The 25,707-nt window shown below is 38.3% G+C and overlaps 1 protein-coding gene across 1 annotated transcript in view; it reads right to left on the bottom strand.

Annotated features, from left to right (window-relative positions):
* Positions 1–25,707, bottom strand: part of LOC123519257 (laminin subunit alpha-like) — a 235,179-nt gene that overhangs the window by 172,667 nt on the left and 36,805 nt on the right. The window contains exons 12-13 of the mRNA XM_045280389.1: positions 12,157–12,297; positions 11,733–11,945 (exon numbers count right to left, since the gene is read on the bottom strand). Coding sequence (XP_045136324.1) covers positions 11,733–11,945; positions 12,157–12,297 — 354 coding nt within the window. The remainder of the gene's footprint in view (positions 1–11,732; positions 11,946–12,156; positions 12,298–25,707) is intronic.

Raw genomic sequence — 25,707 nt, 5'->3', positions numbered from 1 at the left:
CTACTTCTTCATCTAAACTGTTCCACGTCTCAATACATCTCTGCGGGAAACTATACTTTTTAATATCTCTCAGACATCTTCCCTTTCTCAGCTTTTTACTATGCGATCTTGTGCTTCGGATGTCATATTCTTCTCTCAAGATCAGTTTCTCATTATCCACTTGGTCCATTCCGTTGATCAATTTATAGACTGTGTGTGTGTGTGTGTGTGTGTGTGTGTGTGTGTGTGTGTGTGTGTGTGTGTGTGTGTGTATTTACCTAGTTGTAGTTTTACAGGGCCTGGGCTTTATGCTCGTGTGGCCCCGTCTCCATATCTACACTTATCCAATCTTACTTTAAAAGTATGCACACTCGTTGCAGACACTACTTCTTCATTCAAACTGTTCCACGTCTCAATACATCTTTGCGGGAAACTATACTTTTTAATATCTCTTACACATCTTCCCTTTCTCAGCTTCTTACTATGTGATCTTGTGCTTCTAATGTCATATTCTTCTCTCAGGATTAGTTTCTCATTATCCACTTGATCCATTCCGTTAATCAATTTATAAACTTGTATCAGATCCCCTCTCCCTCTTCTCTGTTCCAGGGTTGGTAGATCCATTGCTTTTAGTCTCTCCTCATATGTCATCCCTTTAAATTCTGGAACCATTCTTGTAGCCATTTTTTGTAGTCTTTCCAATTTCCTTATGTGTTTCTTTTTATGGGGGGTCCACACAAATCCTGCATATTCCAATCTAGGTCTTATTTTAGTACTTATCAATTTCTTCATCATTTCTTTGTCCATATAGTAAAATGCTAATCCAATATTTCTTAGCGAATTATACGTCTCTCTGAAAATTCTATCAATATGGCTTACCGGTTGATTGTTTTCTTCCATTGTCACTCCCAAGTAGAGATGTACCGATGCATCGGTATCGGAATCAGCGGTATCAGCCCATTTTTTGGGTATCGATATCGGCTTATTTTATGCCGATACTTCCGATATCTAAAAGGAATTTACTACTTAGTGATATATTTGATATAAGATATTGATGATACCAAATTTATATAATACGGCGTATTAAGTTTCCGTGGTGATTACTGTATGTCATAGAATACTGTTTTCTGTGGTAATAAACCACAACCTCTAAATTGGACGTGTATGAAACGCATATATAGGCTGAACTCCGGCATCCTGTCACACGGTCGGTCATGAGTCACCATGCATTCTCAGTTTTCTCACTGTCTCTCAGTCAGACGCTGCTCTTCCACCCACACAAAGTTCACACAGGTGAAAAGCTTATGTTTTTTTAACTATAATCTAAGAATGTCAAACTTCAGATATTGAGAATCCAACAAAATTATTTGATATATATATATATATATATATATATATATATATATATATATATATATATATATATATATATATATATATATATATATATATATATATATATATATATATATATATATATATATATATATATATATATATATATATATATATATATATATATAGTAGACATTGCATTATTGTAAATAACAGCACATTCTTATTTGATTTATAATTAACAGTGGTAGTGCTAGCCTTTTCCAAGATATCATACTGGAATAGGTGGAAGCTCGAATTATATACCTATGTATATTAATATTGATGCAAGTTTAATTTTTGAGTTACTTGTGTTAACCTAAGGATGTAAAAATTCCATAACTAAGAAAGTAACGATTCTGTTTTGTAATCATGTGCATTGTGTATAATTTGTTGCATATTGATTATTTAAGATCATAGCAATACACTAGAAATTTAAAATAAACTAAACTTTTTTTCTATTTAATTGTAAAGATTAGGTGAAAGCTCATTTTTCTGAATTGGTCTACTAATGTCTAATGAATTAATATCAAAGGATATCAGATTAAAGATAAACATACACAACAAAATGAGTTTCATTTGCTAATATTTTGTGTCTGTTTTACAATTTTAATAATTTTAAAAATATTTGATCGCCAAAATATCGTCAATAAAATTAATAATGAAAATGCACAAGACCAAATGGTCGCTAAGGGAGTAAGAAGTAAGAATTTAAAATAACTGACAAGAATCAGAAAACTGAGAAGATATTCATTCCAATTACTGAGTAATTTACCTTTGCAAATGGCTTCAAAACGTTCTCAGAAGAACTTATAGCATCCCCAAAACAAAGCCTCCCATCTGATAACGCTCGCCGTCCAGCAACTCATCCTGGTGTCCAGTGCACTAATCACTATAAGTAGTAGTATCGGTATAGGTGGTATCGGTATCGGTAGTAGTATCGGTATTGGCCCAATTAGGTGGTATCGGTATCGGTATCGGAATCGGCTAAAATTTTGGTATCGGTACATCTCTACTCCTAAGTCCTTTTCCTCTTTTACTTTTTCTAGTTCTACTCCATCTCCCATCTTATAGATTCCCACTGGTCGTCTTTCACTTTTTCCTATTTCCATGACATGGCTTTTGTCCAAATTGAATTCCATCTCCCATTTTTTAATCCATTTCCAGATCTTGTTTAAGTCTTCCTATAGTATTTCACAATCCTCTTTTTGTTTAATGACTCTGCACAGTTTCGCATCATCCGCAAACAGATTTATGTAGCTGTTCACTCCCTCTGGCATGTCGTGTGTATTTACCTATTTGTATTTACCTATTTGTGTATTACAGGGCCCGAGCTAAGCTCTCTGTGACCTGTCTCCTTGTCCATTCCTGTCATATCTCTCTTTCATCTGATTGACACACACCGCATCACTGTTCAGTTTATTCCACTTATCAATGCTACAATGCGGGAAACTGTATTTTCTCGCGTCATTTAGACAGATGTCCTTTATTAGCTTTTTTCCATGTCCTCGGAGATGATTACTTGTGGTCACCTTTATCAACTCTCTGTCCAGTATGTCAATCTTGTTCACCAATTTATACATAGTTATCATGTCTCCTCTTGTTCTTCTCTCTTCTAATGTGGTCAGCCCCAGCTTCCTCAGTCTTTCCTCATAGTCTAACTCCCTGAGTCCTGGTACCATCCTTGTTGCCAGCCTCTGTACCCTTTTCACCTTCTTCACATTTTTCTTCATATGCGGTGACCAGACACATGCTGCATATTCTAACTAGGGTCTTATTAAGGTACATAATATCTTCTTCATCATTCCTTCATCTAGGTAGTGGAATGCAAGGCCAGTATTTTGAAGCATGTTGTACGTTATCCCAAAAATCTTGTTAATGTGTTTCTCTGGTGACAAGGTGTTTTGCACGGTTACTCCTAAGTCTTTCTCCTCATTGGTCTCTTTAATTTTCTCATCATCCAGTCTGTAATCCCTGTTTGGTCTGTATCTACTTCTTCCCATTTTCATAACATGGGTCTTGTCTATATTAAATTCCATCTGCCACTCCTTAATCCACTCATATATTTTATCAAGATCTTCCTGTAACAATCTTACAATCTTCCACATTCTTTACTCTCCTCATAATTTTAGTATCGTCTGCAAACATGTTCATGTACCTGTCAATTCCTACTGGCATATCATTAACATAAATCAAAAACATGATGGGACCCAGCACTGACCCTTGTGGAACTCCACTGCTTACCTTCTTCCACTCGGACTTCCTTCCTCTCACCACTGTTCTCATTTCTCTTCCCATTAAGTAATTTTCCATCCATTTCGCTAGTTTATCATTTACTCCTCCAATCATCTTTAGTTTCCACATCAGTCTATTGTGTGGTACTTTATCAAAGGCCTTTCTCAAGTCCAGGTAGATAGCATCCACCCATCCCTCTCTATGTTGTAGTATGTCAGTCACTCTTGAATAAAAACATAATAAATTGGAAACGCACGATCTTCCTTTTCTGAAACCAAACTGCCTTTCACTCAGAATGTTTTCACTTTCTAGATACTCACTCCACTTAGCTTTAATTACTTCTTCACATACCTTGCACAATATACTAGTCAATGATACTGGTCTATAATTTAGCGGTTCCATTCCACAACCATTCTTATATATAGGTACAATGTCAGCTCTTTTCCACTCTTTCGGGACTAATCCTGTTTGTATGGAGGTTATCAAATACGGGTTCAACAATTGATCAAATAGATATGCCATCAGGCCCCACTGATTTTCAACAATTGATCCTTACATTCATTTAGCTAACCTCCCAGATATGCCATCAGGTCCCGTCTGATATCTATTAATGTCCAGATTTTCTTAAAATCATGAATATTCCTATGTGACCACTTCCACGTCTGTATTCCATGCTTCCACCCTTCTATGAGGAAGCTATATTTTTCACATCTCTCCTATAAGTGGCCATTTTAGTTTTTCCCATGCCCTCTCGACATTCTTCCATTCCACATACACAGATCTTCCCTATCCATTTTTCCATGCCAATCATCACTCTGTATATTGCTATCAGGTCTCCTTTTCTCTTCTGTTTTCCAGGGTTGGAAGTTGCATTCTTTTCAGTCTGTCTTCATAAGTCAAATCTCTTAAGTCAGGCACCATTTTCGTTGCAGCCCTCTGTACTTTCTCTAGTTTCCTTATGTGTTTCTTTAAGTTCGAGCCCACTGTATTGTTGCATATTCAAGCCTCGGTCTTATCATTGCAGTAATTATTTTCTTCATCATTTCTTCATCTAGATATAACGCCACTCTTATGTTCCTCAATAAGTTCAATACTTCTCCAATTATTTTGTTTATATGTCTCTCTGGCGATAGGTCATTGGTAATTGTCACCCCAAGGTCTTTTTCTTCATGACTGGTTTTATGTCTTCATTTCCTATCTTGTACATACTCCTGATTCTTCTTTCACTCTTGCCAAACTCTATTTTCTTGCATTTTGTCGTGTTGAACTCCATTTGCCATGTACAGCTCCATTTCCATATTCTGTCCAAGTCTTCCTGGAGTAGTTCGCAATCTTTGTCACATCTCACTTTTCTTAACAATTTTGCATCGTCTGCAAATAGGCTCACATAACTGGACACCCCATCCACCATGTCATTTATGTAGACTGCGAACATTACTGGTGCCAACACTGATCCCTGTGGAACTCCACTCTCCACCAATCCCCATTCTGATGGTCTGTCCTTAATTATTGTTCTCATTTCTCTTCCTACCAAAAGTCTTCCATCCATTTTAGTAAACTGCCATGCACTCCTCCTACCATTTCAAGTTTCCAGATCAGTCTCTGGTGTGGTACCTTATCAAAGGCCTTTTTTAAATCCAGATATATTCCATCAGCCCAACCATCTCTTTCCTGTATTACATCTATCACCCTCGAATAGTAACATATCAGGTTTGTCGTGCATGAACGCCCTTTCTAAAACCAAATTGACACTCACAAAGTATGTCATTTTCTCCAAGAAGTCTGTCCATCTAGTCTTCACCACCCTCTCACACATCTTAGCTACCACACTTGTAAGTGACACTGGTCTATAGTTCAATGGGTCTCTCTTGTTACCTGATTTATAGATTGGGACAATGTTAGCTCTTTTCCAGTCTTGGGGCACTACCCTTCCCTTAATGAGGCATCAATTACTTCACAAACTTTTTCTGCCAATTGCTCCTGCATTCTCTTAAAATCCATCCTGATACCCCATCAGGTCCCACAGCTTTTCTCACTTCTAAACTCCCCATCATGTTCTTGATCTCCTCCACAGTTACTTGAAACTCCTTCATAATCCCTTTCTGTTCCATTACCAGTGGTTTGTCAAAAGCAGTCTCCTTTGTGAATACCTTCCAAAGCATCCATTCATAGCCTCTGCCATTTCCTGGGATCTTCACTGTATACTCCATTTACTTCTAAACTTTCAATACTTTCTCTATTTTTGATGTTGTTGTTCACATGTCTGTAAAAAGCCTTGGTTGGTCTTTACATTTATCAATTATATCCTTTTCTTGTTTCTTTCTTTCTTCTCTTCTAATCAACACATATTCATTTCTTGCTCTTTTGTAACTTTCCCACTGCTTAATCCGTCTTTTCCTTCTCCACCTCTTCCATGCATCCTCTTTTCTTGTTCTAGCCTTTTCACATCTATCGTTAAACCAGTCCTGCTTTCCAACTTCTCTATGTTGTCTTATTGGTACAAATTTTTCTCACCTTCTTTGTATATTTTTATAAATTCCTTCCACTTTTCATTTGCTCCTTAGCACTCTTGAATTTCATCCAATTTGTCTCTTGAAAGAATTTCTTTAGGTTTCCAAAATCTGTCTTGGCATAATTCCATCTTCCCACTTTATATTCTTCATTTCTTCTAGATTTCTCTTCGTCTATCACCTTGAACTCCAAAACTGCATGATCACTCTTTGCTAAAGGGCACTCCACCCTCATCTCCTCAATGACCATTGGCTCTGTACTAAAGACCAAGTCCAGTCTTGACGATGCTCCCTCTCCTCCAAACCTAGTATCTTCTTTGACCCACTGAGTTAACACATTTTCCATTGCCAGTGTCAATAGTGTATTTCCCATGTTGTCTCTGATCCTTCCATTGACCAGTCCTCCCAACACACCTCTTTACAATTAAAATCTCCCATCATTATAGTTCGTTCACAGCCACCCAACATTTCTTCCAGACATGTTCCTGTATCACTTATCATTTCTTCATATTCCTGTACTGACCATGCATTTGTCTTAGGTGATGTACACCACTATGTAGTGCCTCTTTTTCCTTCATTAGTTTCTGCTCTGATCTTTAGCACTTCTGCCTTTCCCATACCTTTTTCACTTGATCCACCTTTATATCTTTTTAACCAGCAACATCACTCCTCCTCCCATCTTACCTACTCTATTTCTTTTCCAAACGTTATATTTCCTTCTCCAACCTTCATCAGGTCTTCTCCCTCTCTCAGTTTTGTTTCAGTAAGACCCACAATATCTGGGTTCTTGTCCCTCAAGTAATCGTTGAGTTCTAAAATCCCGATATCACTCCATTTATGTTGGAATACATTACATTTCGCTCATATGTAAGTTTCTTTAGTCCTTTCTTGCTGTACTTTTCTGGGTTATGAACCACTTCCTCAGTCTCATATCCAAGATTCTCCAGAAAAACTCTTTCTTCTCTTCTTCTGTCCTCTCTTCATTTTTTTTCAAAGCCTCCTTTCTCAACTCATTTAACATTTCTCTTTCCTTTTCACCGAGATCTCTTCTCAACCAAATCTTCCTTGTTGTTTCCTGCTGGGCTAGCCTCCATGACTTCTCCACCAATTCATCTACATCCTTTTGTGACTTAAGTTTGATTCTTATTGGCCTCATACCTTCTCTTGTGAACTTTCCAATTCTATGGAAGTCCTCTATTTCTTGTACTAGGTCTTTTCCCTCCTCTTGCACCACATTAATGATATTATTTATCACCTTTTTTATGTTTTTCTCTCTCTCTCCATTTTACTCGGTGTCTTATCCTCCTCCACACCAAATATCACCACACATCTCTTTTGTCTACAGTTTCCCTCACCAATGTCTCATTTGACTTAATAACCTTCACCACTTTCTCAGCTATCTTCTTCTATGATCTGTTGATCTATAATTTCAGCAAGGCCCAAAGTTTTCTCCCTGACTCTTTGATTTCCTTTTCCAGACTTGCAACTTTGTAATTTACCTCCTTGTGTGTGTGTGTGTGTGTGTGTGTGTGTGTGTGTGTGTGTGTGTGTGTGTGTGTGTTTACCTATTTGTGTATTACACGCCCGAGCTAAGCTCTCTGTGTCCTGTCTCCTTGTCCATTCCTGTCATATCTCTCTTCATCTGATTGACACACACCACAAACATCACTCCTCAGTTTATTCCACTTATCAATGCTACTCAAACTGTATTTTCTCATCATTTAGACAGATGTCCTTTATTAGCTTTTTTCCATGTCCTTGGAGATGATTACTTGTGGTCACCTTTATCAACTCTCTGTCCAGTATGTCAATCTTGTTCACCAATTTATACATAGTTATCATGTCTCCTCTTGTTCTTCTCTCTTCTAATGTGGTCAGCTTCCTCAGTCTTTCCTCATAGTCTAACTCCCTGAGTCCTGGTACCATCCTTGTTGCCAGCCTCTGTACCTTTTCTACCTTCTTCACATTTTTCTTCATATGCGGTGACCAGGCACAAGCTGCATATTCTAACTGGGGTCTTATTAAGGTACATAACATCTTCTTCATCATTCCTTCATCTAGGTAGTGGAACACAAGGCCAATATTTTGAAGCATGTTATATATATGTGTGTGTGTGTGTGTAATTCACTGTTTGATCTGCTGCAGTCTCTGACGAGACAGCCAGACGTTACCCTACGGAACGAGCTCAGAGCTCATTGTTTCCGATCTTGGGATAGGCCTGAGACCAGGCACACACCACACACAACAAGGTCACAACTCCTCGATTTACATCCCGTACCTACTCACTGCTAGGTGAACAGGGCTACATGAAAGGAGACACACCCAAATATCTCCACCCGGCCAATCGAACCCGGTCATCTGGCTTGTGAAACCAGCGCTCTAACCACTGAGCTACCGGGCTTGTGTGTGTGTGTGTGTGTGTGTGTGTGTGTGTGTGTGTGTGTGTGTGTGTGTGTGTGTGTGTGTGTGTGTGTGTGTATTTACCTAATTGTAACATACGGGAAAGGAGCTATGCTCGTACTGTCCCGTCTCCATATCTACTAATGTCCAACTTTTTCTTAAAATCATGAACATTCCTTGCATTGACCACTTCCACATCCAAACTATTCCATGCTTCCACACTTCTATGAGGGAAGCTATATTTTTTTCACATCTCTCCTATAAGTGGCCATCTTTAGTTTTTTCCCATGCCCTCTCGACACTCTTTCATTCCACATACACAGATCTTCCCTGTCCATTTTTCCATGCCATTCATCACTCTGTATATCACTATCAGGTCTCCCCTCTCTGTTCTGTTTTCCAGGGTCGGAAGTTGCATCCTGTTCAGTCTGTCCTCATAAGTCAAATCTCTCAAGTCAGGCACCATTTTTGTCGCAGACCTCTGTACTTTCTCTAATTTTCTTATGTTTCTTCAAGTTCGGAGCCCACTGTATTGTTGCATATTCAAGCCTCGGTCTTATCATTGCAGTAATTATTTTCTTCATCATTTCTTCATCTAAATATCTGACGCCACTCTTATGTTCCTCAATAAGTTCAATACTTCTCCAATTATTTTGTTTATATGTCTCTCTGGCGATAGGTCATTGGTAATTGTCACCCCGAGATCTTTTTCTTCATTAATGGTTTTTATGTCTTCATTTCCTATCTTATACATACCCCTGATTCTTCTTTCACTCTTGCTAAACTCTAATTTCTTGCATTTTGTCGTGTTGAACTCCATTTGCCATGTACAGCTCCATTTCCATATTCTGTCCAAGTCTTCCTGAAGTAATTCGCAATCTTTGGCACATCTCACTTTCCTTAACAATTTTGCATCGTCTGCAAATAGGCTCACATAACTGGACACCCCATCCACCATGTCATTTATATAGACCGCAAACATTACTGGTGCCAACACCGATCCCTGTGGGACTCCACTCTCCACCAAGCCCCATTCTGATGGTCTGTCCTTAATTATTGTTCTCATTTCTCTTCCCACCAAAAAGTCTTCCATCCATTTTAGCAAACTGCCATGCACTCCTCCTACCATTTCAAGTTTCCAGATCAGTCTCTGGTGTGGTACCTTATCACAAGCCTTTTTTAAATCCAGATATATTCCATCAACCATCTCTTTCTTGTATTACATCTATCACCCTCGAATAGTAACATATCAGGTTTGTCGTACATGAACGCCCTCTTCTAAAACCAAATTGACAATCACAAAGTATGTCATTCTTCTCCAAGAAATCTGTCCATCTATTCTTCACCACCCTCTCACACATCTTAGCCACCACACTTGTAAGTGACACCGGTCTATAGTTCAATGGGTCTCTCTTGTTACCTGTTTTATAAATTGGAACAATGTTAGCTCTTTTCCAGTCTTGGGGCACTACACCTTCCCTTAATGAGGCATCAATTACTTCACAAACTTTTTCTGCCAGTTGTTCCCTGCACTCTCTTAAAATCCATCCTGATACCCCATCGGGTCCCAAAGCTTTTCTCACCTCTAGACTCCCCATCATATTCTTTATCTCCTCTACAGTTACTTGAAACTCCTCCATAGTCCCTTTTTGTTCCATTACCAGTGGCTTGTCAAAAGCAATCTCCTTTGTGAATACCTTCCGAAAGCATCCGTTCATAACCTCTGCCATTTCCCTGGGATCCGCACTGCAGACTCCATTCACTTCTAAACTTTCAATACTTTCTCTATTTTTGATGTTGTTGTTCACATATCTGTAAAAAAGCCTTGGTTGGTTTTTACATTTATCAATTATATCTTTTTCCTGTTTCTTTCTCTCTTCTCTTCTAATCCACACATATTCATTTCTAGCTCTTTTGTAACTTTCCCACTGATTTATCTGTCTTTTCCTTCTCCACCTCTTCCATGCATCCTCTTTTCTTTTTCTAGCCTTTTCACATCTATCATTAAACCAGTCCTGCTTTCCAACTTCTCTATGTTGTCTTACTAGTACAAATTTCTTCTCGCCTTTTTTTGTATATTTTTATAAATTCCTTCCACTTTTCATTTGCTCCCTTAGCACTCTTGAAGTTCATCCAATTTGTCTCTTGAAAAATTTCCTTAAGTTTCCAAAATCCGTCTTGGCATAATTCCATCTTCCCACTTTATATTCTTCATTTCTTCTAAATTTCTCTTCATCCATCACCTTGAACTCCAAAACTGCATGATCACTCTTTGCTAAAGGGCACTCCACCCTCATCTCCTCAATGATCATTGGCTCTGTACTAAAGACCAAGTCCAGTCTTGATGATGCTCCCTCTCTGCCAAACCTAGTATCTTCTTTGACCCACTGAGTTAACACATTTTCCATTACCAGGGTCAATAGTGTATTTCCCCATGTTGTCTCTGATCCTTCCATTGACCAGTCCTCCCAACACACCTCTTTACAATTAAAATTATGCATTTAGGTAAAGACAACACAAACTTTAACTATGAGATGGAGGGATGTTGGCTAGAGGCAGTAGAGGAAGGAAAGGATTTAGGAGTAGTGATAGACAGGACTATGAAATTTTCAAAGCAATGTTTAGAAGCAAGAAATAGGGCAAATAGGACCCTGGGTTTTATAAATAGAAATGTTAGTTAAAAAGTAAGAGAGAGAGAGAGAGAGAGAGAGAGAGAGAGAGAGAGAGAGAGAGAGAGAGAGAGAGAGAGAGAGAGAGAGAGAGAGAGAGAGAGAGAGAGAGAGAGAGAGAGAGAGAGAGAGAGAGAGAGAGAGAGAGAGAGAGAGAGAGAGAGAGAGAGAGAGTTAAGGAGACATGAAAAGCATGGGTGTGAAAAAGAGGGATAGGGAGGGAGGTGTGGAGGGGAAGAGAAAGAAAGTAACCCATCCATCAAAGGTAGCTTTAACCAATTACAGCTCCCATGAAAAAAAAAAAAAAAAGATAACATGTCACTTTTGTAAGAAATAGGGGTAGGAAAACTATTCCATCAAGTAGGGAGCTAACTGCACATACGACTGAATACAATGACAAATCAATTCTGTTAGAGTTATGGGACTTGACCAACAAAATTTGTCTCATTTATGATGCATGTCTAAGTCTCTAGTTTAGCAGACTTAAATATCACAAGTTTACTAAGCAAATATAATGAAGAGTTTGATAATATCCACTATCCTGCCAATAATGAGCTAGACTGACCATATAATCTTCATAGACCTCCACAGTCTGCCGTTCCTCTCCCACACTGCGATAGCCTGCTGAGCCATAGATGTAGTCATACTGAAAGACATCAGGATACGCATAGTGGAGGCACATATCGCTGCCTCGCTGGCCAAGCCTGCAAGGAGTGCTCACATTCCTGGTGAGTACCGTGCCCTCATAATAGGCAAGTGGCAGCAACACAAAATAGTCCTGTGGAAACACATGAAATCATTATGTACAATAAAACATACCGAAGGTATACCTGTGGAAATACATATATTATTGCTTACATGTAGGAAAATAAAAGCAGACCTATGACAACACTTGAATTGGTTAGATGCAACAGATGATAGTGATTCAATATGCATGACAGGCTTCCTTAAAATTGTAGGCAAATCTCTAAAGCATTAATCTAACTCACCAGGAAGAGATTCTGGTTGTTCTCAATAGTGATGGACCAGGTGCCAGGATTCATCACAAGGGGCACTGGGAAATTTCCTGGCACAACCTTCACTGTCATGAGTGTGGGCTGGGAAGTTGGCACAAAGTACACCTCTGCCTCCTGAGAAGGTTAACAAGTCAGTTTCAAGTCACTGCTATAATTTTGTCTCTATAAACATTTTGGAGCTACAGTTACCCCTGCACAAGTTAGACTAATTGGGAGGAAGGCCAATATGACTTGCCCAAAAATCTGAATTACTCAAGGAATTTTTTTTCTTTTCCACATTTTGCACACTTTACCACCAACAGTTCATATGATATGTATACAGTATTACATAAGTAGATACTACATACATGACCCATACATACACATGTGGCATAAACACACACACAAACACACACACACACACACACACACACACACCGTCGTTGAGAGAGGACGGCTCGTCTCTGGCTACGTACAGGAAGAAAGAAAATACCTATGGTATTACAGGGCCCGAGTAACTCTAAGTTTTGTGTCCGTAAATGTCCTACTGTCTCTTAGTGTTGAAAGTGAGTGATATGGAGAGTGATCCCTGAGAGGGAAGTGTGGACGGTGATCGCTCTGGCCGTAATCAGCTGACAACAACAAAAATGGCGTCCAGGCAAACTAGAGACTTCGAAGGTTTTATTACTACGCCAAAAGGACTGCAGAAGCTTGACGTGGATGCAAGAATCCAGGCGCTGGAGAGTAAGTTCCTAAGCATTTTGTCAATAGAAGAAAAACTGGATAGAGTTCTAGCCGAGAATGATTCATTTAAAAAAGAGATCTACATGTTAACACTAGAGAATAAAGAGCTGTTGAAGGAAAAAGTAGAGATGGAGAAAGAAAACCAACAACTAAGGAAACAATGCGAAGAAATGAAGGCTAAACTCATGGAAATGGAGATAAAAATATCCGAAGGGGACTTGAAGAAAGAGGAATGTCTTAATCTAATTGACACTAGGATGAAAGAAGTGAATCATGAACATCTGGAGGTACAAAGGTCGTTTAGGGAGATAGTTAAAAAGCAGGAAGAGGAAAATAAAGGGATTAAGCAGAGGGAAATGGTAAAGGCACTAAAGGAAAATGAGTATGTGGTGAGAGATATTGCTGAAAAGAAAAAATGCGGGAGGAAACCAACAGGAACTGGCAGGACAGGAGGGATAAGGAAAATGACAAGATTAAGTCTTTACTGAACAAGATCTCTGTGGAAGAAGAGGACCTATATGCTGAGGTAGAAGAAAGTGTGAGATTGGGAGCTTTTGAGGAAGGCAAGAATAGACCATTAAAATTGAAATTAAAGTCTCAGGTGGCAGCGGAGGCCTTGTTGAGGAGGGCTTGGAAACTTAAGGACTCTGAGGAAACCAAAACAATTTACATAAGAAGAAATATGTCACAAGATGAGAGAATGAAAATGAAGGAGCTTGTATCTGAAGTGAAGGAGAGGAATGACGAAAGAACAGAGGAGGAAAAGATCAAGTTTTTTTGGAGGATGAGAAATGGGAGGCTAAAGAAGTGGTGGATAAAACAGACGGAATAGGCATTACATGGAAGAATGAGACTAGGAATGGAATAAAAGTGACTTACACGAACATAGATGGATTTCTGTCTAAGAGGCTAGAATGTATGGATTACCTAAGAAATAACGAACCGGACATAATGTGTGTAGTGGAAACAAAGCTAAGGCCGAAATAAAGCTAGACTGGTTTGTTGTAAAACACTACAAAGTATGGAGAAATGATAGAAAAATAAAGGAGGTGGTGGTATAATGGTTCTTACTAAGGAAGATCTGATAGTGAAGGAGGTGAACTATAGTAAGAGAAATGAGGAAGTGATAAGTATGCTTATAACAGATGGCAAGAGGGACATTAATATTATAACAGTATACATACCACCCAGAACCAGTGCTTGGGAATATGAACAGTACCAAATGGTGATGAGAAATACTCTAGACAGAATGAAGCAAGAACTCATCAGAAAGGATAGAGTGATGATAGTTGGAGACTTTAATTGCAAAGAAATAGTGTGGGAAGACTACGAAGTGGTGAATGGTGGTGAGTGGGCAGAAGAATTGTTAAAGGTAGCAACAAATAACTTGATGACACAGTGGGTGAGATCACCAACAAGGTGCAGGGGACAAGATGTTGCAGCAAGGTTGGATTTGGTATTTACCAGGGGAATCTCTAAAAGAGGAAATTGAACATGAAAGTCCCTTGGGGAAAAGCGATCATGATGTCCTAAGCTTTGAGCTGGATACAGAATTAAGCACGAATAAGATTGTGGAACGCAGGGAGGAAAAATTAAATTATACTAGGGCAAATTATAACCATATAAGGGAGTTCTTTAATGAAATTGACTGGTCCGTGGTATACCAGGAAAGAGATATGCAATTGAAATACGATAAATTTATGGATTTGTATAACTCTGCTGTGAAAAAGTTTGTGCCATATTACAGAAAGAGGACTTTAAATAATAAACAGTGGTTTAATAGAAATTGTGAAGAAGCAAAAAAGAACAAAGAAAAGGCATGGAAGAAACTTAAGAAAACAGTGATGTATTATCAAGGGAAGGCTACAAAACAGCAAGGAATAGATATGTTGAAGTAAGGAGAACAGCACAGAAGGAATATGAACAGAGGGTGGTGGAAAACTGTGATAGTGACCCAAAAATGTTTTACAAATTCATAAATGGAAAACTAAATAAAAGGGAGGCAATAGAAAAGGTAAAAACGGGAAGAAGTATATGAAGATGCTGGAGAGATAGCTGAAATTTTGAACGACAACTTTTGCAAAGTGTTTACAAAGGAGGAGCATTTTATGGGAGGAAGGCCTACGGAAATAAAGCAAATGCAGGACATCATGGTTACTAAGGAAGATGTAAGGAAAATTATAAGCAATCTGGATATTAATAAATCAATGGGGCCTGATGGCATATCTGGGAGGTTGCTAAAGAATGTAAGGATCAATTGTTGAACCCCATATTTGATATTGTGGAAACCTCCATACGAACAGGATTAGTCCCGAAAGAGTGGAAAAGAGCTGACATTGTGCCTATATATAAGAATGGTAGTAGAATGGAACCGCTAAATTATAGACCAGTATCGTTGACTAGTATATTGTGCAAGGTATGTGAAGAAGTAATTAAAGCTAAGTGGAGTGAGTATCTAGAAAGTGAAAACATTCTGAGTGAAAGGCAGTTTGGTTTCAGAAAAGGAAGATCGTGTGTATCCAATTTATTATGTTTTTATTCAAGAGTGACTGACATACTACAACATAGAGAGGGATGGGTGGATGCTATCTACCTGGACTTGAGAAAGGCCTTTGATAAAGTACCACACAATAGACTGATGTGGAAACTAAAGATGATTGGAGGAGTAAATGATAAACTAGCAAAATGGATGGAAAATTACTTAATGGGAAGAGAAATGAGAACAGTGGTGAGAGGAAGGAAGTCCGAGTGGAAGAAGGTAACCAGTGGAGTTCCACAAGGGTCAGTGCTGGGTCCCATCATGTTTTTGATTTATGTTAATGATATGCCAGTAGGAATTGACAGTTATATGAACATGTTTGCGGACGATACTAAAATTATGAGGAGAGTAAAGAATGTGGAAGATTGTAACAAGTTACAGGAAGATCTTGATAAAATATATGAGTGGAGTAAAGAGTGGCAGATGGAATTTAATATAGACAAGACCCATGTTATGAAAATGGGAAGAAGTAGATACAGACCAAACAGGGATTACAGGCTGGGTGATGAGAAAATTAAAGAGACCAATGAGGAGAAAGACTTAGGAGTAACTGCAAAACACTTTGTCACCGGAGAAACACATTAACAAGATTTTTGGAAAACATACAACATGCTTCAAAATATTGGCCTTGCATTCCACTACCTAGATGAAGGAATGATGAAGAAGATATTATGTACCTTAATAAGACCCCAGTTAGAATATGCAGCATGTGTCTGGTCACCACATATGAAGAAAAATGTGAAGAAGGTAGAAAGGGTACAGAGGCTGGCAACAAGGATGGTACCAGGACTCAGGAGTTAGACTATGAGGAAAGACTGAGGAAGCTGGGGCTGACCACATTAGAAGAGAGAAGAACAAGAGGAGACATGATAACTATGTATAAATTGGTGAACAAGATTGACATACTGGACAGAGAGTTGATAAAGGTGACCACAAGTAATCATCTCCAAGGACATGGAAAAAGCTAATAAAGGACATCTGTCTAAATGACGTGAGAAAATACAGTTTCCCGCATCGTAGCATTGATAAGTGGAATAAACTGAGGAGTGATGTCGTTGACGTGGTGTGTGTCAATCAGATGAAAGAGAGATATGACAGGAATGGACAAGGAGACAGGACACAGAGAGCTTAGCTCGGGCCCTGTAATACACAAATAGGTAAATACAAATAAGTACACACACACACACACACACACACACATGGATGTAGTGTCATGCACACAGTAGCAGCTGATCCCACTACCTGTTGTTGTGTTTACAGAGGCCTGGGTGAGTTGGGTGGCACTAGTTTCCAGGAATACATTGTAGGGCAGCATGAGTAAGGAAGAGTTAAACCTAAATGCAGGTATGAGACCAGGGAAGGAATGCAAGAAGAGGATGAATATGTTGATGAGGGAGAGGGGGCATTCGGAGGTTTTGATATGGCAAACACTGTTAACACTAGAAAGAAAATTGGATAAATGGATAAAGGAGAGCATGGGAATAAAAGAGAACGAAGAACAGGATAGAGAGTTTCAGAAGAACCTGAAAGGATAAAAAGAGTGGAAGAAAATGAAGCAAGGCTAATAGCAGAAAACAAGGAACTTAAAAAGGAATTAGCCAAATATAAGAAACAGTTGGAGGAAGGACTCAGTAAAGTCAAGAAGAAAAGGAGAATCTGAAAGATATGGTAAACAAGGAAGAGGAGAGAGTATAGGATGTGATTAAGAAAGAAGTGCATGCATGGAGAGTCCAAGATCAGAAAGACAAGGATAATTTTCAGGTGATACAAGAACAGCTAAAAGAAAGAGATGAGAATATGGCAAACAAAATTATAGGAGTCCTTAAGGAAAAAGAAAATCTAGTAAGGGAAATTGCAGAAAAGAAAAAGTGTAATCATATTTGGACTGAAAGAAAAAAATGTAAAATATAGACCAAGAAGGGAAAAAGAGGAAATGAAATCAGTCAAAGACCTACTAAAGAATCTAAATGACGAGGATAGACAGAACTTTGAGGAGGAGGTAGAAGAAATCCACATAATGGGACAATATCAAGAAGGAATAGTGAGACCAACTAAGCTACTACTAAAATCGCAAGCAGCCACAGAAGAAATATTATATAGAACAAAACTCAGAGAAACAGAAGGTTGCAAGAATATGTATATATATATATATATATATATATATATATATATATATATATATATATATATATATATATATATATATATATATATATATACATAAAGAAAAATAGAAATGAGGAAGAAAAGGAGAGACACAACAAATTGGTGGCAGAAGCAAGGGAAAAAAATAATGAAAGGTCAGAGAAGAAGGCATTTATTTGGAGAATTCTAGGAGACAGGATAAGGAAATGGTATATAAAAGAGAAGGAAGAGGAAATAGTGGAGCAAGTTTAACTAAAGGTGATAAGAGTAAGCGATTAAAGATGATGTGTACGAACATAGATGGTAAATTAGAATTAAGAGATTACATACAAAAAGAAGAACTGGATATTGTGTGCCTGGCTGAAAAAAAATTAAATGAGGCAATAAAAATAGACATGGATAATAGGTATAATGTATGGAGGAGAGACAGAGTGGGTAAAGGAGGAGGAGTCATGATAATGTTAAGGAAAGAGATGGTGGTAAACCAAGTGGAGTGTGGCGAAGGAAAAGCAGAAGTACTGTATGTTAAGATGCATATTAATAAAAAAGAGTTAACAATCATTGGAGCATATGTGCCACCAAAAATAAATTCATGGACCAATCAAGAATATAAAGACCTGATAGATGACACAATGAGTCTGATGAGAGTCATTAAAGAAAGGAGAAAAGTGATATTAGTAGGAGATTTCAACTGTAAGGAGGTGGACTGGGAAAATTATGAAAGTGCTATGGGGGAAGAAGCCTGGGGAGAAAGATTCCTGAATCTAATGATAGATAATATGATGGACCAAAGAGGAAAAGGAAAATTCAAGATTCAGAGGAAACAATGAGTCGGCGAGATTGGACCTGGTTTTTACATGGGGTATACTAATGAACAATGATATAAGATATGTGCCCATTGGGAAATAGTGACCATGTAATATTAGAAATGGCTATAGAAGAGGGAAAGGAAGATAGGGACAAATCATACAAAGGAGACCAATTAAATTACAGAAAGGCTGATATTGAGAACCTCAAGAACTATTTAAAAACGTTAACTGGGAGGAGATGGAAAACTCAAGAGAGGGTGCAAGAGAAATATAACTTATTTTTGGAAATATACAAAACAGGAGTCAGGAAATATGTCCCAAAATATAGACCTAAACAAGAAGGAAAGAAAGATTGGTTTAATGCAAGGTGTGCTAGGGCAAAGGAGAAGAGAGATGGAGCATGGAAAAGTTGGAGGAGAAATAAAAATCCAGGAAATAAGGAAAACTTCAAGGTAGCGAGAAATGAATATGTTAAGGTGAGCAAGGAAGAGGAAAGGAACTATGAAAAGGACATTGTCGAAAAATGTAAGGAGCAACCAAAATTGTTCTACAGATTCATAAATGGAAAAATAAGGCAAAAACAAACAATAGAAAGGTTAAAAAGAGAGAACGAGATGGTGGAAGACTCAAAAAGTATGGCAGAACTGTTAAATAGTAAATTTCAGGAGGTCTTTACTAAGGAATACAAATTTGAAAGACCACAGGGTAATAGAGAGACTATCTATATGAAAGAGATTAAAGTAACCAAGCTTGAAATAAAAGCGATGATGAACAAATTGGATGAAGAGAAGGCAAAGGGACTGGATGAAGTCTCAAGCAGAATACTGAAAGAATGTAGGGAAGAACTAGCAAGTCCTATATACATCATAAAATGCTCAATAGAAAATGGAACAGTACCAGTAGAATGGAAAAGAGCTGAGGTGGTTCCCATATATAAGAGTGGAAGGAAGGAAAAACCTTTAAATTACAGACCAGTATCACTAACTAGTGTAATATGTAAGATGTGTGAAAGAGTAATAAAGAAACAATGGATCGAGTTCCTTGAAGACAACAAATTATTATCAAATAGCCAATTTGGTTTTAGAAAAGGTCGGTCGTGTGTAACAAATTTACTGAGTTTCTACTCTAGAATAGTTGATAGAGTACAAGAGAGAGAGGGATGGATTGACTGTATTTATTTGGATTTAAAAAAGGCATTTGATAAAGTGCCACATGCAAGATTACTGTGGAAGTTAGAGGAGAAGGGTGGCTTAAAAGGAAGCACATTGAGATGGATGGAAAATTATTTGAGGAGAGAAATAAGGATGGTAGTCAAAGATATGAAGTCCAAGTGGAGAGCAGTAGAAAGCGGAGTGCCACAGGGTCAGTATTGGCAATACTTTTCTCATATATATAAACAACATGCCAGAGGGAGTGAACAGCTACATAAATCTGTTTGCAGACGATGCAAAACTGTGCAGAGTTATAAAGCAAAAAGAGGATTGTGAAATACTGCAGGAAGACCTAAATAAGATCTGGGAATGGAGTAAAAATGGGAGGTGGAATTCAATGTGGACAAAAGCCATGTCATGGAAATGGGAAAGAGTGAAAGACGACCAGTGGGAATCTATAAGATGGGAGATGGAGTAGAACTGGAGAAAGTAAAAAAGGAAAAGGACTTGGGAGTGACGATGGAAGAAAATAATCAACCGGTAAGCCATATTGATAGAATTTTCAGAGAGACATATAATTTGCTAAGGAATATTGGAATAGCATTTCACTACATGGACAAAGAAATGATGAAGAAATTGATAAGTACTATAATAAGACCCAGATTGGAATATGCAGGAGTAGTGTGGACCCCTAAAAAAGAAACACATAAGGAAATTGGAGAGACTACAAAAATGGCTACAAGAATGGTTCCAGAATTTGAAGGGATGACATATGAGGAGAGACTAAAGGCTATGGATCTACCAACCCTGGAACAGAGAAGGAGAGAGGGATCTGATACAAGTTTATAAATTGATCAACGGAATGGACCAAGTGGATAATGAGAAACTGATCCTGAGAGAAGAATATGACATTTGAAGCACAAGATCGCATAGTAAAAACTGAGGAAGGAAGATGTCTGAGAGATGTTAAAAATATAGTTTCCGCAAAGATGTGTTGAGACGTGGAACAGCTTGAGTGAAGAAGTGGTGTCAGCAACGAGTGTGCATAGTTTTAAAGAAAAATTGGATAAGTGTAGATATGGAGACGGGGCCACACGAGTGTAAAGCCCAGGCCCTGTAAAAGAACAACTAGGTAAATACAACTAGGCAAACACACACACACACACACACACACACACACACACACACACACACACACACACACACACACACATATGAAGTCCAAGTGGAGAACAGTAGACAGCGGAGTGCCACAGGGGTCAGTATTGAAATATTTTTCTCGATATATAAACGACATGCCAGAGGAAGTGAACAGCTACATAAATCTGTTTGCAGGATGCAAACTGTGCAGAGTCATTAAACAAAAGAGGATTGTGAAATACTACAGGAAGACTTAAACAAGAAAACAACAAGGAAGATTTGGTTGAGAAGAGATCTCGGTGAAAAGGAAAGAGAAATGTTAAATGAGTTGAGAAAGGAGGCTTTGAAAAAATGAAGAGAGGACAGAAGAGGAGAAGAAAGAGTTTTTCTGGAGAATCTTGGATATGAGACTGAGGAAGTGGTTCATAACCCAGAAAAGTACAGCAAGAAAGGACTAAAGAAACTTACATATGAGCGAAATGTAATGTATTCCAACATAAATGGAGTGATATCGGGATTTTAGAACTCAACGATTACTTGAGGGACAAGAACCCAGATATTGTGGGTCTTACTGAAACAAAACTGAGAGAGGGAGAAGACCTGATGATGGTTGGAGAAGGAAATATAATGTTTGGAAAAGAAATAGAGTAGGTAAGATGGGAGGAGGAGTGATGTTGCTGGTTAAAAAGATATAAAGGTGGATCAAGTGAAAGAAGGTATGGGAAAGGCAGAAGTGCTAAAGATCAGAGCAGAAACTAATGAAGGAAAAAGAGGCACTACATAGTGGTGTACGTACCACCTAAGACAAATGCATGGTCAGTACAGGAATATGAAGAAATGATAAGTGATACAGGAACATGTCTGGAAGAAATGTTGGGTGGCTGTGAACGAACTATAATGATGGGAGATTTTAATTGTAAAGAGGTGTGTTGGGAGGACTGGTCAATGGAAGGATCAGAGACAACATGGGGAAATACACTATTGACACTGGCAATGGAAAATGTGTTAACTCAGTGGGTCAAAGAAGATACTAGGTTTGGAGGAGAGGGAGCATCGTCAAGACTGGACTTGGTCTTTAGTACAGAGCCAATGGTCATTGAGGAGATGAGGGTGGAGTGCCCTTTAGCAAAGAGTGATCATGCAGTTTTGGAGTTCAAGGTGATAGATGAAGAGAAATCTAGAAGAAATGAAGAATATAAAGTGGAAGATGGAATTATGCCAAGACAGATTTTGGAAACCTAAAGAAATTCTTTCAAGAGACAAATTGATGAAATTCAAGAGTGCTAAGGAGCAAATGAAAAGTGGAAGGAATTTATAAAATATACAAAGAAGGTGAGAAAAATTTGTACCAATAAGACAACATAGAGAAGTTGGAAAGCAGGACTGGTTTAACGATAGATGTGAAAAGGCTAGAACAAGAAAAGAGGATGCATGGAAGAGGTGGAGAAGGAAAAGACGGATTAAGCAGTGGAAAGTTACAAAAGAGCAAGAAATGAATATGTGTTGATTAGAAGAGAAGAAAGAAAGAAACAAGAAAAGGATATAATTGATAAATGTAAAGACCAACCAAGGCTTTTTACAGACATGTGAACAACAACATCAAAAATAGAGAAAGTATTGAAAGTTTAGAAGTAAATGGAGTATGCAGTGAAGATCCCAGGAAATGGCAGAGGCTATGAATGGATGCTTTCGGAAGGTATTCACAAAGGAGACTGCTTTTGACAAACCACTGGTAATGGAACAGAAAGGGATTATGAAGGAGTTTCAAGTAACTGTGGAGGAGATCAAGAATATGATGGGGAGTTTAGAAGTGAGAAAAGCTGTGGGACCTGATGGGGTATCAGGATGGATTTTAAGAGAATGCAGGAGCAACTGGCAGAAAAGTTTGTGAAGTAATTGATGCCTCATTAAGGGAAGGTGTAGTGCCCCAAGACTGGAAAAGAGCTAACATTGTCCCAATCTATAAATCAGGTAACAAGAGAGACCCATTGAACTATAGACCAGTGTCACTTACAAGTGTGGTAGCTAAGATGTGTGAGAGGGTGGTGAAGAATAGATGGACAGACTTCTTGGAGAAAATGACATACTTTGTGAGTGTCAATTTGGTTTTAGAAAAGGGCGTTCATGCACGACAAACCTGATATGTTACTATTCGAGGGTGATAGATGTAATACAGGAAAGAGATGGTTGGGCTGATGGAATATATCTGGATTTAAAAAAGGCCTTTGATAAGGTACCACACCGGAGACTGATCTGGAAACTTGAAATGGTAGGAGGAGTGCATGGCAGTTTACTAAAATGGATGGAAGACTTTTGGTAGGAAGAGAAATGAGAACAATAATTAAGGACAGACCATCAGAATGGGGATTGGTGGAGAGTGGAGTTCCACAGGATCAGTGTTGGCACCAGTAATGTTCGCAGTCTACATAAATGACATGGTGGATGGGGTGTCCAGTTATGTGAGCCTATTTGCAGACGATGCAAAATTGTTAAGAAAAGTGAGATGTGACAAAGATTGCGAACTACTCCAGGAAGACTTGGACAGAATATGGAAATGGAGCTGTACATGGCAAATGGAGTTCAACACGACAAAATGCAAGAAAATAGAGTTTGGCAAGAGGAAAGAAGAATCAGGAGTATGTACAAGATAGGAAATGAAGACATAAAACCAGTCATGAAGAAAAGACCTTGGGGTGACAATTACCAATGACCTATCGCCAGAGAGACATATAAACAAAATAATTGGAGAAGTATTGAACTTATTGAGGAACATAAGAGTGGCGTCAGATATTTAGATGAAGAAATGATGAAGAAAATAATTACTGCAATGATAAGACCGAGGCTTGAATATGCAACAATACAGTGGGCTCCGAACTTAAAGAAACACATAAGGAAACTAGAGAAAGTACAGAGGGCTGCAACAAAAATGGTGCCTGACTTAAGAGATTTGACTTATGAAGACAGACTGAAAAGAATGCAACTTCCAACCCTGGAAAACAGAAGAGAAAGGGGAGACCTGATAGCAATATACAGAGTGATGATTGGCATGGAAAAATGGATAGGGAAGATCTGTGTATGTGGAATGAAAGAATGTCGAGAGGGCATGGGAAAAACTAAAATGGCCACTTATAGGAGAGATGTGAAAAATATAGCTTCCTCATAGAAGGGTGGAAGCATGGAATAGTTTAGACGTGGAAGTGGTCAACGCAAGGAATATTCATGATTTTAAGAAAAGCTGGACATTAATAGATATGGAGACGGGACAACACGAGCATAGCTCTTTCCCGTATGTTACAATTAGGTAAATACAGGTAAATACACACACACACACACACACACACACACACACACACAGGAGCTGGTAATGTTTGTCCCGTCTCCATATAGTCATGTTAACTGTTGATTAGCAAAATAATGTCCAGTGAAGGTAAATATAAACTGTAGCCTGCGTTTGAGCCATCAGCTGGTTTGTTTACGTCTGCGCAACATGGCGGCCGTGAACTCGAAAGAGGAATCAGACTTCACAGGGTTTCAAGGAATAATGGAGAAGAGCACTTATGTGAAGAAAATTCTGGAGTTAGAAGGTAAAATTGAAAACTGTTTGAAAAGTATGAGGGCCTGGAAACGAGTTATGACAATGTAAAGAGAGACTGTGCCGATATGAAGAAGGAAAATGCAGCACTGAAAGAGGAAGTTAAGCTAATTAAAGTGAATTGCGAAAATGTGGAGAATCTCTAGGAAAAGTGATGGAGAAGCAGGCTGAATGGAAAAAGTCAGGAAGTGGAAAGAAAGGAGGTAAATTACAAAGTTGCAAGTCTGGAAAAGGAAATCAAAGAGTCAGGGGAGAAAACTTTGGGCCTTGCTGAAATTATAGATCAACAGATCATAGAAGAGAAGATAGCTGAGAAAGTGGTGAAGGTTATTAAGTCAAATGAGACATTGGTGAGGGAAACTGTAGACAAAAAGAGATGTGTGGTGATATTTGGTGTGGAGGAGGATAAGACACCGAGTAAAATGGAGAGAGAGAAAACATAAAAAGGTGATAAATAATATCATTAATGTGGTGCAAGAGGAGGAAAAGACCTAGTACAAGAAATAGAGGACTTCCATAGAATTGGAAAGTTCACAAGAGAAGGTATGAGGCCAATAAGAATCAAACTTAAGTCACAAAAGGATGTAGATGAATTGGTGGAGAAGTCATGGAGGCTAGCCCAGCAGGAAACAACAAGGAAGATTTGGTTGAGAAGAGATCTCGGTGAAAAGGAAAGAGAAATGTTAAATGAGTTGAGAAAGGAGGCTTTGAAAAAATGAAGAGAGGACAGAAGAGGAGAAGAAAGAGTTTTTCTGGAGAATCTTGGATATGAGACTGAGGAAGTGGTTCATAACCCAGAAAAGTACAGCAAGAAAGGACTAAAGAAACTTACATATGAGCGAAATGTAATGTATTCCAACATAAATGGAGTGATATCGGGGATTTTAGAACTCAACGATTACTTGAGGGACAAGAACCCAGATATTGTGGGTCTTACTGAAACAAAACTGAGAGAGGGAGAAGACCTGATGAAGGTTGGAGAAGGGAAATATAACGTTTGGAAAAGAAATAGAGTAGGTAAGATGGGAGGAGGAGTGATGTTGCTGGTTAAAAAAGATATAAAGGTGGATCAAGTGAAAAAGGTATGGGAAAGGCAGAAGTGCTAAAGATCAGAGCAGAAACTAATGAAGGAAAAAAGAGGCACTACATAGTGGTGTACGTACCACCTAAGACAAATGCATGTGGTTATATAGAATTTGGTTTACCTGATATCCAACTTATATATATCTGATTTATAGAGGGTTTACTGTGAGACATTAAGAAATTTTAACACTATATCTTATAATCAACATGCTCTGGACAATGTAATGATGCTACTCTTATGAATGACAGTAAATACAAGCAACAAGAATTAATAATGTAGATACAACAAATTATACACCATCCCATATACAGGGTGGGGCAAATCAAATGACCAAGTTTTGA

Source organism: Portunus trituberculatus, chromosome 45 (assembly GCF_017591435.1).
Source record: "Portunus trituberculatus isolate SZX2019 chromosome 45, ASM1759143v1, whole genome shotgun sequence".
In the NCBI taxonomy this organism is placed as follows: Eukaryota; Metazoa; Arthropoda; class Malacostraca; order Decapoda; family Portunidae; genus Portunus; species Portunus trituberculatus.
The sequence above is the reverse complement of the archived record's forward strand: the minus strand, read 5'-3'. Positions and strand labels throughout refer to the sequence as shown.